The 15,321-nt window shown below is 38.2% G+C and overlaps 1 protein-coding gene across 2 annotated transcripts in view; it reads right to left on the reverse strand.

Annotated features, from left to right (window-relative positions):
• Nucleotides 1-15,321, reverse strand: part of LOC126979709 (ABC transporter G family member 20-like) — a 117,573-nt gene that overhangs the window by 37,096 nt on the left and 65,156 nt on the right. For both annotated transcript variants that reach the window (XM_050829178.1, XM_050829177.1), the window contains one exon: nucleotides 11,712-11,974. In XM_050829178.1, the coding sequence (XP_050685135.1) occupies nucleotides 11,712-11,974 (263 nt within the window). The remainder of the gene's footprint in view (nucleotides 1-11,711; nucleotides 11,975-15,321) is intronic.

Below are 15,321 nucleotides of genomic sequence, written 5' to 3' on the forward strand. Positions count from 1 at the left end.
TCTATTTATGACGCCCAGTTTCTTTGAAGCCAGTTTGGCTTTGCCCTCCAGATGGCCACGGAATTGGCAATTGCTCGAGATTTCGAGACCCAGTATTCCGATACTAGGCGAGGCTTTAAGGGAAGTGTTCTCGAAGAGCGGTGATACGGCAAATGGGGTTTTTTTAGTGGTAAACGCGCAAACTTGAGTCTTCTGGGGGTTAAATTGGACAAGGTTCAACTTACCCCATTCCGCGACCTTCTCGAGAGAGGACTCGATAGAAGACACAAGTTTCACCCGGCACTGGTCGACGTTTTCCCGAGAGAGACCTGCATGGCCCGTGTATACGGCATCACCAGTGCTGTCGTCTGCATAGCAATGCATGTTGGCGGTGTCCAACATATCATTGATATGCAGAAGAAACAGCGTGGGAGATAGCACACAGCCTTGGGGCACTCCAGCGTTCACGGGCTTGGGATTCGAGCAATAACCTTCGATAACGACCTGTATGCTGCGCCCAGTGAGGAAGCTGGAGGTCCACTTGCATAAGCTCTCGGGAAGCCCAAATGATGGAAGTTTTGCGAGGAGCGCCTTGTGCCATACACGATCAAAGGCCTTCGCTATATCCAGACCAACTGCCAGGCCTTCCCCCTTGCTTTCAATAGCCGCCGCCCATCTGTGTGTTAGGTATACCAGAAGATCGCCAGTCGACCGATCATGGCGAAAGCCGTACTGCCGGTCGTTGATCAACTGGTGACCCTCAAGGTATACCAAGAGCTGGCGGTTAATTATGCTCTCCATAATTTTGGAGAGTAGGGAGGTAATAGCAATAGGCCTGTAGTTTGCCGGATCCGAACTGTCTCCTTTTTTTGGGATCGGATGGACAAGGGCTGACTTCCATGAATCAGGGACTACGCCTTTTGAATAAGAGTGCCGGAATAAACGCGTTAGCACCGGCGTCAACTCAGGGGCACACGTTCTAAGCACGATTGGAGAAATGCCATCCGGCCCGCTCGACTTCCTGACGTCCAACGAAAACAGAGCTCGCCTAACAGTTTTCTGTCGGAACTGTACTTCAGGCATGGAGCTCTGACACCGCGGGATGGTCGGCGGTGTTTTTCCGTTGTCGTCAAGAGTCGAGTTGGAGGAAAAAAGAGTGCACAGGAGATCGGCTTTCTCTTTTGCCGTATGGGCCAGGGTGTCATTCCTCATGTGCAACGGCGGCATGGACGGCTGGTTGAAGTTACCAAGAGCAGCTTTCGACAACGACCAGAACTTGCGTGTTCCGGTCGGGTAACTGGAAAGCTGCTCGCCAATTTTGACGACGTGCTTCGATTTCGCACGGGCGATTTGCCGCTTAAAAAATCTGGAGGCACGGTTATATTTCCTCTTCAGAACTTTGCAGTTCGGATCCTTTGAGCCCAGCGCCGCAACCCAAGTTCGATACGCCTGTTTTTTGCAGTCAGATGCTGCTTTAACTGACGCATCGAACCAGGGCTGTGATCTGCCACCGATCGGTACTACAGAGCTTGGTATAAAAATATCCATGCCCTGCAGTATCACATCGGCTACTGCAACGGCGCAGGCACTAGGATCATCTGAAAGGAAACAAACCCTGCCCCAAGGGTAGGATACAAAAAAGGAACGCATCCTATCCCAATCTGCTGACTTGTAGTGCCAAACGCGGCGGGTCGCTGGTGGTCTGCGACGTTGGCGTCGGATAGGCACTACACTCCTGACCAGGCAATGGTCGGACGTTCCGAGAGGGGCGTCGACAGAGACCTGGTAACCATCGGGATGTGTAGTCAGCAGAAGATCTAATAAGGACGGCATGTGGCTATCCACATCCGGGAGCCGCGTCGGCGACTCAACCAATTGGGACAGACCATACGCCAATGCAAAATTATGCACAGATCGCCCTGCGTAGTCTGTGGTACGTGATCCAAGCCATTCGGCATTGTGCCCGTTGAAATCACCCAAGACTACGATTTCAGCGGAGGGGATTTGAGCAAGCACGTCATCAAATGCCGCTTGAACGCAGTCCATGAGGTGATCCGTTTCTGCGTTACCACTATGGGACCTGTAGACACACGCATAGATGCGGACGCGGTCCTCTAAATCTACGCGGAGCCAGAGAGTAGACAGGCCCCTACCCTCAAAATTGCCGAGACGGCGACAGCAGATATCCTCCCTAACGTACACACATACCCCGGCATGAGGCATGAAATTATGCTCAATTTTGTACCCGGGGTACGTTAAATATGACGTATCGCTAGGTCGAGATATCTGCGTCTCCGTAAGGAAACATAAGGCCGGCTGCGCCGTCTCAAGGTGGTGGTGGACGGCGTTTAAGTTGGAGTGAATTCCCCGGATGTTACAAAAGTCCACATTAAGCGTGGAGCGGGGTGCCGTGGTGTTGCTGCCCTGTTTGTCCTGTGACATACGCGGTACTGTGCCCTCCCCAGAATACGAGGGGCAGCCCGAGCGCGAATGCTCGGGGAGGGATTCTCCGGCTCTACAAGAGCCGGTACCCTCCTGGGGTAATTTATTTTTTAGGACCGCTCTCATATTTTGTTGGGGGGGGGGGAAGTACGGGGGGGAATGGCCTCCGGTCCTCGACACTAACCTATGCGAAACATAGCGGCACTAGGCCGCTACTTCACGCCGGTATTCTGTGCGAGTGTGGTAAGTAACCCGGACGAGTCTGGCCCGATTGTGCTGACGTCATAAGACAGCAGCGTGACTCTTCCACTTTCAAAAAGCCCGTAGTCGCCTCTTACGACACCCTTGGACCTGGGACTACCCTATTCTTTTTACGCCCCGAGGCAGCACAGGGCGGAGGCATTTTCGGAGCATAACCGAAGGAAAATTCATTTATCAGTATAATACAAAAGTATCCATCCCAACTCTGTGGTGTAATATAGATTGTAGATAGACTATGACGTCACAGAAACCCCTCACGAAATGGCGCGATTGAATAGCCGAAATACATTGCCCGAAAATAATATTTATTTTTAATTCAATAAAAATGTCTGTATCTGTTCTAATTAATAATTTGATGTGTTTGATGTTTTTTTGGATATAAAAAATCAAATTGAAGTTTTTTTTAAATCATGCATATACCCTATTATGTAAAAAAAACTCTTAAGACTTATAATGTTAATCTTTTCATATCCGACAACAGGAGAGTTGGAAATGTACAGGATAGGCCAGTCATCCCAAACTACGCTAGATGTCGAACAGATGCATGGACCAGTCATCATTCCCATTCCACATAACTGCCCTAGCAGTTCGTTCCCATCCTACGGAATGGCATCACAAACAGTAACATTACAGCGGGCATAACGATGCCTCCTTGTAAAACTTAACCAAACAAAAAAATGTGATAACATAATGTAATACAATCCCTTACCCTCCACTTACACCTGACCATTTTCTTAGATTTTCCGTAATCATTTATAAAAAAAATGCTACCAAATGTTACAGGATTAATCTGAATATTTCCTGAAAATATCATTCATTTCAATTCCTTTTGGAGTCCACAGCTAATCCCTCTAGCTGAAGCTAGATCTGATGGAATAATATTCCGCCTCCCATACGGAACTGCGTTAGTTTAGGGCTATTTAAATTAAAATACAAGGAATATCTTATTAATGTCCCAAAAACACATTAAAATATTTAATAAAATTTGTTTGTTTTGTGTGGCAATGGCAAGTTTAAGTCAAGTTTAATTGTTTTTATTTGTTGATAGTTTTAATTTTAGATCCGAGTTTCACTATTTTTTGTGCTTTGTGCTCATAGAGAATTAATAGTTTGTACACCTTCGTGTGACGGGACTGTGCGTTAGTAGCGCTCTCTGGGTTTCCACGGAAGACCAGCGTTGTGGATTCTTTCGAAACAACAACTATGCTGAGTTGGGGGCCCATTGGCGTCATTAGATCATAATTAGATTAGTATAACTTTAAGAACAAATTAACAACTTTTTAACTTTATCAGAATGTGTAATGACGTCAATATACATTTTTTCTTTCCTTTTTCTCTTTATCTTCTAGAACAACTTTCTTTACTTTACCAACATTTTCTTCGACAACGGCGGTGTTTTGGACGTCCTGACTTGGGATCATCTTTCAGCGGCTCTCTGCCATGCTTGAATTCTCGGCTCCATCGTTTTGTGTTGGCAAGCGAAAGTCCAGATTCTCCGAAAAACATTTCAGCCGTCCCTTGTACACATACACATTGATTTTTATATATGTTACTAGCTAACCCAGCAAACGTTGTATTGCCGATATTAAAATCGCGAAACAAAAGTAAATGTTGGTCGTAGATGGGTGAAAATTTGGAAGTTGTGTGTATTTTTTAATGCTGACTCACAATCAAACAAATTAAAATAAAATCTTAATGTAATGCGTAGTGCATTACATCTATTTAGATTTAGATGTAATGCACTACCACTGCATAATTAAACTATGTCATGGTAAACTTCTAAATAGCTTGTGTTCATCAGTAGCATTTATCCATTCAAACAAGTAATCATACAAGCATTTTGTGCTTGAAAGATTTTCAATGTCGCATCTTTTCCATTCTTTTTTGTTCAATGCTATCCTTGTACCTAGTATTTCCTGCGTTGCTTTAATATCGTCGTCACACCTTCCTTTTAATAAAAGAGGGGGCAAACGGGAAAAATACAATCACGTGTTGGAAAGTGTTGAAGAAACAACTAATTGATATCCGCAATATCAGTGGTCAAGAGTTGCGTTGCCGGCGTTTAAGTTGGGAGTATAATAAGCTTGGAGAATTGACTTGAGAAAGTTACCAGTGGGGGGCTCCTTTGCACAGAATGCCGGCTAGATTATGGGTACCACAACGGCGCCTATTTCTGCCGTGAAGTAGTAATGTGTAAGCATTACTGTGTTTCAGTCAGAAGGGCGGCGTAGCTAGTAAAATTACTGTTTATGCCTCAAGGTGACGAGCGCAGTTGTAGTGCCGCTCAGAATTTTTGGGGTTTTTCAAGAATCCTGAGCGGCACTGCATTGTAATGTGCAGGGCGTATCAATTACCATCAGCTGAACGTCCTGCTCGTTTCGTCCTTTCATTAAAAAAAGAGAATGTCCTCCCCGTTTTAATTTCGTGTTTCATGGTTACCAGTAAACAGAACTCCGGCTCCACTTATCGGTGTATCCATTTATTGCGCCTTATAATTTCTATTTCAGTTTCCGGATTCTGGATATTACATATACAACAACTGTAACTTAATGTACCTGTTATTGTTTTTTTTTTCTTTTTTGAAACTTTTATTGAGCATGTTGATGTCCATCGCTGTTTGGCAGCAAGTCACTGTTGTATTTTGTGCTTTTTTGAGGTCCTTACTGAAGGCTGCCAAACATGGCAGAAAAACTGGTTATATGCAAGTATTGAATAATTTTTATTAACTTACATCTTCGTTTCTTTGTTTATCCTTACTTATTTGAGTGTAATAGCTTTAATTAATAATTAATTATTTTATTAATTAATAATAATCCCCATGGGCAATCAATTCTTGTATACCTATTTGAATTTGAATTTGAATTTGAATAAAACTGGGTCTTTTAATCTAGTTTTTTTATTACATATACTAGCTGACCCGGTAAACGTTGTTTTGCCATATAAATTAGTTTTAGAGTTAGACCGTGTCTTGGACTATGCAATTATACTTTATTTTTCTAAAATAAACGTAGCCTAAGTTACTCCTTATTACATCAGCTACCGGCCAGTAAGAGTCCCTTAAAAATCGATCCAGCCATTTCAGAGATTAGCCGGAATAAACACACAGACAGACAGACAAAAATATTAAACTACCGTACATATATTCTTATACTTTTAATAAAAAACGGTTATTTCCATATTATAAGCAGACACTCCAATATTATTTATATATATAGATTATTGGTTTAGTAATATGAACGTTCAGTGAATATTATATTAAACTGTTTTTTTTTTATTCTAATTTAAACCATATTTCTTTTTTATTTTATAAAATACATTATTAAAATCCAACATATTATTTATGTTTGTCATTACTTCCGAGAATTTGATCCGTATTAGCTTTCTATGTCGCTGTAGTGTTAAGGTGTTCAAAAATAGCTTTCCAAATATTTAAATTGTAAATTTTATTCATTTCATAACTTTATTATTATTTCACTGCTACGTCAATGTAACTTTTGTTAAAAATAACACATTGCTGATATGGAAGAGCGGAGACACCTGGTACCAGGCATTATTTGCCTAGAAGGTGACTCCGGCCACTAGCTGCTTTAAACCTATGTTTTTAAGAGAAATAAATTATTATTATTATTAGCGATGCTATCAAATTATGGTGTAAGTGTACACAAACACACGTTAAAAAAAAGTACACCTGTACAGGTGTACTTTTTTTTAATTAACGGGTGCGATTCCTGGCGAGGAATATTTGTTTGTCACCAGTTTTCAAGCTCAATCACTTATTGAACATGATAAGAAGAGGTGCAAGAAACTCAGCGGGCTTTTTCTTTTATATCCAAGCTGTTATCAATTAAATAATCTTTTACAATGTAATTTTCAGTGTGATTTTTCAATCAGTTTTCGTTTGATAAAGGCTGTGAATTTGTCGAGAGACATTAAATAAATATGATTTCAGCAACATTATTATGAAATCCAACGCAATAGGGTATTATGCATGATTTTAAAAATACTTCAATTTGATATTAACATTGTATTAAAAAATTTAACTACATTTTCATCTATGTGTTGGCTGTAAACCAGTCTTAAAGATTAAATGTAGACCTAAGTGAATGTCCTGGTCCCATACTATACATAGCCCTAACAGATTTTTTCTGCAGCTCAAAAATAGAATCAGCAGCCTTATCCAATAATATTATAAGCCACATGACGCTCAAACAGCGTCAAGATCACGCTGTTCAGAGCCTTTTGTACAACCTTTTACACGTGCAACCTGTGGGCTAAGTACACTCAAAAATTCTACAACGCTCTTGGTGTTCAATATAAAAATGTTTCAAGTGTGCTAATGGGGTTGCCACAATTTTGTAGCGCATCAGGGATGAAAGGCATAAAAGGCATTAATTTTCTCAAAATTGATTCCTTTAGATTTCTTTTTGATGTCATTTCTAATAACTACTGGATACTACTACCGCTTCGGAAACAAATGGCGCTCTGAGAAAGAAGAAGCGGCGTAAGAAACTCTCCCAGCGTTCTTTTTTTGCGCTCTTTTCAATAAAAATATACAATATTGTACAGTCATTTCTATCGCTATAAAATAATCACAATCTAGTCCCAGGCTGTCCGATCATTTAGATATTCAGGAGTGGAGTAATAGAATTTACGACAGAGCCATTTTTTTATAAAACATTTTTTTTGTAGATAATGCCTGAACAGTGGCTGGGACTTTATTATAGAAGTGCATACATTTCCCCTTAAAGCTATTATGTATCTTACGAAGCCTACTAGAATTAGTTACAAGCAATCCCTTATTTCTAGTGTTATAATAATGATGTTCGCGGAAGCACGGGTCGACTGTATTTATGCGAATATGGGCAAAAGATCCTTGGTGAGCAGAGTGAGGGGCAGTACCAACAGCATTCTGAAGATGATTGGGAGCAGGTTGGACTGCAGATATGTGGGTCATTGCTGCAGTAATTCTAACGGAATGGCGTAGCAATGACACGCACTTCAATCTTAATTAGTAATAGGCCTAGGATAAGTACTAACATACAAAATAAGTTTGCTGTATTACTAACAAATATGAGTCATGATATTTGAAATAAAGTTTATTATTATTATTATAATGTTATGAAAGTAATTTAAATAAAATAGACCAATCTTATGTAATGTTATGGAATTAATCTTTTTAAACTATGAATGCAGCCTTACATTAGCAGCATGCAGGATTGGTCTCTGCTACGCTCCAACTAGATACCGCAGACTTAGTCTCAAAGTGCAGCAACGAATACTAAGCACAAATGGGCGTACTCCAGCCAGTTTCGAACAATGTGTGACGTCGACGTGCCACATGTTCTGTTAAACTTAGCTAATAATTCAAACTAAAATGCCGGGTTCAGTAGTGAAACTATGTAAAAATAATATTACAAGAAATAAGAAAGATACTGGGATCACATATCATCAGTAAGCATTTTCTATTTTATTAATTTCAATGTTATATAACACGAAGCGTTACAAAATTTGAAAGATGCCATAGAGTGTCACGATGCCACGCACACGAGCATCTAATAGGTAGATATTAACAACATGTTCAAAGAAATAATTCAACTTTATAATATTATAAGATATTGCCTCGTGATAATTGACGGGAAAAAATTACCTAATATATTTAGCACAACAGGTTTGTCAACGTTAAATTTAATACGTAAACATGCAAATTATATAGTGCGCTGTTTTAACGTATTGCTGATCACTATATCCAAATAATATAAATAAATTGTGCTAATTAAATTAAGTGGGTTTTTCCTGCGAACTATCAATATAGAAATTATTGATTAGCAAAACGTTGTTAAAACAGCAGGCTATGTAATTCTCATGTTCATGTACTATCAAGACCAATAAACCAGACGAAGGTCATCTTGATTTTTAAAATTTTATTTAAGGCGCGGACAGACTAGGATTGTAAATGCTATAACCAACGCTACAATAGTTGTGTTGATCACGTGGCTAAGCTGCAAACGGGGCATTTATTTTACTGATTCTCTTTTGTTTACTTAAAATTTACATAAATTTTAGAGTATTTAAGTTTTAGAAAAGTACTAATTCTATTAATTTCTTTAAAAAAAGAATGTTGTTATCGCTGAAAATTCAGAAATTTTTGACCCCAAAGTTTATTTTTGGGAAGCAACTTCCAAATTTTTTATTGAATACTTCAAATTAGATAGTATTTTCTTTGATAGCACTCCCTCTGAAAACGAGATCTGGAAAGGTCTTGAAACGTCGGGTTAACTAAAATAAAAATGTAACTTTTACGCAAACATCTAATGTAAAACCGTTACAATTACACGCGTTTTAATCCTTTAAAAGTGTTTTATTCAAATTAGATATAATTATTATATACGGTTTAAAAATTTCTTTAGGTCCTTCTTTGTGCACTGTATTTTGCGTCGGAATATTTTCATTGCGTTACGTTGTAATCTACTCTCTAAGAAACCAATTTTTGTGGATATATGACCGCGCCTTAAACTGATATTTAATTTATGTATACCTGTTTTGTACTCGACAGGTAATCAACGGGGATCGTATTTCTTGGACGGTTCATAGTACGCTTCGTGCACAAGTCTCACTTGATTGGTTTTAATGATAATTTAATTAATATTTAATTATTAATTTAATTTGTTGCGACAGCTAGATTAGTGTACTTCAGTTATTTTCACAGCATCATGACGTACCTACTGTATTTTACTATGAGGTCATGCTGCCGACATTAATATAGTGTTTACTCTGCAAAAGAGAGCTGTTCGTGCTATAGATCAGCTTGGTTATATACAGTCTCTCAATGAAAAATTTAAAGAAATAAATATTATGACTGTTAATTTTCAGTACATTTATGAGAATTTAATATACGTTCACAAAAATCGTCACCTTTTTGCTCTTAATAGTGATTTTCATTATTATAACACTATAAATAAGGGATTGCTTGTAACTAGTTCTAGAAGGCTTCATAAGATACATAATAGCTTTAAGGGTAAACGGCATTCAGTCATTATCTTTAAATAAATTTGAATGTTTTATTAAAAAATGGCTCTGTCGTAAATCCTACTACTCCACAGCTGAATATCTAAGTGATCGGACAGCCTGGTGCTAGAAAATAATTATTTTATAGCAATATTATGAATGCTGGGAAAGTTTCTTGCCCGCTTCTTCATTCTGAGAGCGCGATTTGTTTCCGAAGCGGTAGTATTATCTAGTAAATTACAAATGAAATCAAAAAGAATTCGAAAGGAATCAATTTTGAGAGAGTAAATGCCTCTTTAAATAAATAAAATAAGCCTTTATTGCTGTTACTAATAACAACATTTTTTTTTAAATATATATCCTTAACTAATTGCTTACGATTTTGTACCAGCTTGTCCCTCGACATAGGCCTCCTCCAAAGACTTCCATCTTTGTGATTCTCTCGCCATTTTCATCCATTCTGGGCCAGCCACTCTCTTAAGGTCATCCTCCCATCGTTTTATGTGTCGCCCTTTGCTTCTTTTGCATTCTCGTGGATACCACACTGTTATGGTTTTTGTCCATTTATCGCTTTTGTCTCGTAGCATATGTCCCGCCCATTTCCACTTTAATGTTTTGCACACAGTTTTGACATCTTTGAATTTAGTTGTCCTCTTAATTTTTGTTAGTTTTATTTTATTTCTTCTTTTAATTCCAATAACACTTCTTTCGATTCCGTTTTGGCAGATTTCGAGTTTTTTCAACAACTTTTCTGTTAATGCCCATGTTTGCCAACCATACGTTAGACATGGCAAAATACTTTGCTTTTTTCTTTAATTGGCATATCTGCATTTTTCATAATCTCGCAAAGGGACCAAAATTTTTTCCAGGTGTTGGCTATCCTTCTGTCAATTTCTTTAAGCATGGTGTCAGTTGCGGCTATAAGCTGACCTAGATAAATATACTCCTTTACATATTAAATTTTTTTCAAATGCCTCTTTATGCCTTTTTTAATACTGTGACATATTATGGTTTGTAATGTGGGTTTGGTACAGTTCAGTGCAGCAGTGTTTCACTGCGACCAATGAGCTCTATTGTGATAGACACTTTTAACTATAGCTCACCGCTTATATTGATTATTTTCATGAATCTTTTACAGCATACAATTATATATTTTGCAGTGAGCTGACGTATGTTAAGTAGTCGAAGACTTGGACTTCCAAAAGAGATGCTACGTTTAGGGGGAGTCGGAGAGTTTAGCAGGTGGGAGACAATAGCCACTACTCATTGAATCCTTGTGGAACTAAATATTGCTATATTACCACACTTTTGAGCGGCCATAGACACCTCCCACTTCACTCACGCGACACCGGTGCGATCAACAGGTTGATTTAGGAATGAAAAGAGGCAACACATTATTGTGCCCGGTATGTAATTTTTTTAAATTTTTGATATTTGGTTTTCGTTGCTTACTGTGAATAGTTTTCAGCAATTTGTTAGTATAGAAAGATTTATGAGTATTTAGGTGGAACGCGGGTATACTCACCCGGACTCCCCCTACGCATTAAAGGACCACATTCAGAGAGAATGTGTAGCGGGGTTTCATCTGCACTATAACAGAATCTACACGCTTTGGAGTCTCTGAGGCCTAGGATTTAGAGGTGTTTGTTTAATTTGCAGCAATTGTCTGATATATTTTGGTGTATCAGGTGTTCAAGTATAAAATGCGTGGACATGTTGTGCTAACCTACTTCCATTCTTTAACATTTGATTTTTCTCACTGTATGGGCGGGAATATAAATATGGGCGATAGCACACATTAACTAATCGGAAATGACCATTATAATTTTTAATAATTTAATACTGTGACATATGGTGTGACAGGTGTTCAAGTTAAAGTGCGTGAATATGTTGTGCTAACCCAATTACTTCCATTTTTTTTAATACTAGGTTTTTCCTCTGACTATACATAGAAATAAATCAAAATATATCCATATGTATGAGGATATTTTTAGTAAATTATAATAAATATTACAGAATTTTACCTTTCTCGTAATACGGGATCCAGTCCAACAGTGGGCTCGTCCAATATAAGTAGCTCAGGTTCGTGGACAAATGCAGCAGCTAATGACACTCTTCGTTGCTGCCCACCAGACAACGTCTTGATCTGGCGACTACCGCTGGGCAGATCCAGAAGGTTCAACAGAAACTCGAACCGCTCATCGAGCTTCGCGGTCTTCATGCCGTATATTCTTCCAAAGTAATAAAGTGCATCGCGAACTGTGAATTCGGCTACTAAGGCTATGTCCTGAAAAATATTTGAAATAGTTAAAAATTGTATAATTTTAATGGAAATACAGATTTTTTAGTATGGATGACTAACTAAGCATACATACATAAAGACTTTGACCACCTCTTTCGTACGAACACTACGTTGACGGGCAGATCTTTTTCTGTCACAAACAGAGGAGGTGTCATTGTACCTATTAATAGCCCGGTACCAATCATTTTACTAAAACTAAGCGAATGTAGCGTTCTAAAATTTGCATTTGGCTCCATACCTAGTTTGTGAAATGCAATCACAGCGATTCGGTTCTCTTTATCACCCCACTCCATTTTAATATCGCAATATATTGGTATATTGTATTGGCGCCAAAATAAGAAAACTTAATGAACAATCATATAAAAATGACATATAATAATTCGGCTACTAAGGCTATGTCCTGAAAAATATATGAAATAGTTAAAAATAATAATAACTTGTATTATTTTAATGGAAATACAGATTTATTTGAATGGATGAGGAGTATGACTAACTATGCATACCTACATACATAAAGTATCGAATAAACGACGAATAAATATGTGAATTCAAAAACTGAAAATTCATTTGTACGTAACGGGTGAGGATCGAATCGCAGGCACTGTAAATTACGGCTTGACCCATCGGATATATAACTTCACGTAAATCATTCAATTTGTGCCTAATAAGATGTAAGCCGTGATTTGAAGTGAATCACTGTCTCCCCTTACTGAGTACACCAAGATTTTTAAATGCCAATTTGGCCTTCTCTTTCAAGTGACGTAACTGGACGTCGCTCGACGCTGAATAAGCCAGCAAACTGTGGCAGAAGTGATCTCGATTCAAGCGGATATGACAAAGGGAGAATTTTTGGCGGTGAATGCTCAAACTTGTGTCTGTATATGATTCGCATTCACCATACATTCCAGACCTTGCACATTGTGATTCCAAAAATTAAAGATATGCTAACAGGTATATGATTTACAAGCCCTGAAGTGGCGGTGAAGGAGTTCAAAGAGGCCATTCATGATATCCCTCAGGGAGGCAGCAACAACTGCTTTTCATAATCGGTCCAAAAAATGCAAAACTGAGTAAATAGTGAAGGAATATACCGAGTCTGGCCATAAATACTGTTACAACTAAAAATAAACAAAATATTACATTTGAATTTGGAATCTGTCATTTTTATATGATTGTTCTCATTTTGGTGCCAATACAGTGTAAAATATTTTGCGATATTGAAACGGAGTGGGGTGATAAAGAGAACCGAATCGCTGTGATTGCATCACACAAAGTAGGTATGGAAATTTTTAAAACTCTCCATACGCTTGGTATTAGTAAAATGTTTCTGTACCGGGCTATTAATAGGTACAATGAGACCTCCTCTGTTTTAAACAGAAAAAGGTCCACTTAATGTTCGTACGAAAGAGGTGGTCAAAGCAGTAATCGAAGAAATCCTGTCCGAAAGCAAAAGATTTTATCTCGGGCGATGATGATAGCACCTAGAACCATGCCGCGTATTTTAAAAGATGACTTAGGACTTTCTTAACATATAATTTAAAAAAGAATAGGGTGGTAAAATCGAAACAACTACTAAAGCGATACGCAACTGAGCAACATTTTAACAGAAAAATGACCGTATTTATGCTTAAAGCTCTAAGGAAGCTTCCCAATTAGTTGACAGAGTGCAACGTGGGCACTATCCGACTTCAGTGATGGTTTTTTGGGGTATTAGGTATGAAGGAGTGACTGAGCCATACTTTTGCGAAAAGGGTACCTAAATATTGGCACAAATGTATCAAGATACCATTCTTGAGAAGGATGTGAAGCCCTTCAACAACATCATGTTCAATAACCAAGAATGGTCCTTCCAGCAAGACTTGGCGCCGGGTCATAAAGCTCGGTCTACGCAGTTTTGGTTGGAAACGAACGTTTCGGACTTCATTCTGGCCGTCGTCTGGTCCTAATCTTAATCTGCTCGATTATGATACACTGTCAGTTTTAGAGAGTAAGGCTTGCTCTAAACGCCATGATAATTTGGAGTACCTTAAACAATCTGTACGATGGGCAGTGAAGAATTTTCCCATGGAAAGAGTGCGTGCTTCTATTGATAACTGGCCTCAACGTTTTAAAGGACTGTATTGCAGCCAATGGAGACCACTTTGAATAAACTTTTTCTATTTCAAATAGGTTTATATTTTTGTATTATGCTAATAACGCACTATAAAAGTAATAAATGTTATTTGCAATAAAATTTTTTTTCTTTGATTCAGTATTTATGGCAAGACTAGGTACTTTGAAAATAAATAAATTTATTACATCAAGCCATACACATACATAGTAACATTTGTATTTTATAACATGACGCACATTTAGCTCGTTCATTGTAAACAATTTTATCACGTCAATGTTATTAGTTCTTGTATCAAATATTGTCATTGTTCCTGTGCCCATGTTGAATTACAATTATGACGTCATAGATGAGTCAGTTAAAATCTCTTTATTTGCAGTTACTTGACTAAACCATACTAATTCATGTTATGAGGTATTCTGATAATTAAAAATCCGGATCTTCGATGTCCGGGTATAGCTAAATTTTTGAAGAGGAGCGAATTTTGGACGTATTTTTAATAAAATAAAAATATAAATTAACAAAAAAAACCGTCTTCAAAAACACTATTCCAAAACAATAGATATAATATGCACTTTGAAGTATATCCTTTCGATTAAAAAAAAATCATCGAAATCAGAATGATCAAAATCGGTTCACCCAGTCGAAAGTTCTGAGGTAACAAACATAAAAAAATATACCGACGAATTGAGAACCTCCTCCTTTTTGGAAGTTGGTTAAAATATATTGTAATATAGCTAAGAACAATAAGTGCTTACATACACATGTATTTATATTTTACTATTATAATGCGTTGGATAGCTAGGCTGATCCGTTGACCGAAATACGCGCCGTAAAAGGGCTACAGACTGGAAACGCGCTTATTTCCGGCGCTTCTGGGCCCCATGGGTCAAGTGTCTCGACACCAAACGGCACAAAGATGTAAGACTAATTACTGAGATCGACATATTTACGACGTTTGCTGTCTTCGGCAGTCGAAGCAGCAGCCCCAGCGCCAACTGATGTAACTTTGACATCAAAAGGAGCCAGAGTGTAGACGAAAGTCGCGTCCCACACCAGCACTCTTTCGCATGCCCAAGCCACCAGGGTCATTCCCGTGACGCCCAAGAGCCACATCGATGTTGATGATACAATCTTAAGTACTTTTATAAAGGAAAAATAATTTTAATTCATATTTATGACTAGCCGACTTAAAGGTTGATTTGCCACATAAATTATTTTT

Source organism: Leptidea sinapis, chromosome 4 (assembly GCF_905404315.1).
Source record: "Leptidea sinapis chromosome 4, ilLepSina1.1, whole genome shotgun sequence".
Lineage (NCBI taxonomy): Eukaryota > Metazoa > Arthropoda > Insecta > Lepidoptera > Pieridae > Leptidea > Leptidea sinapis.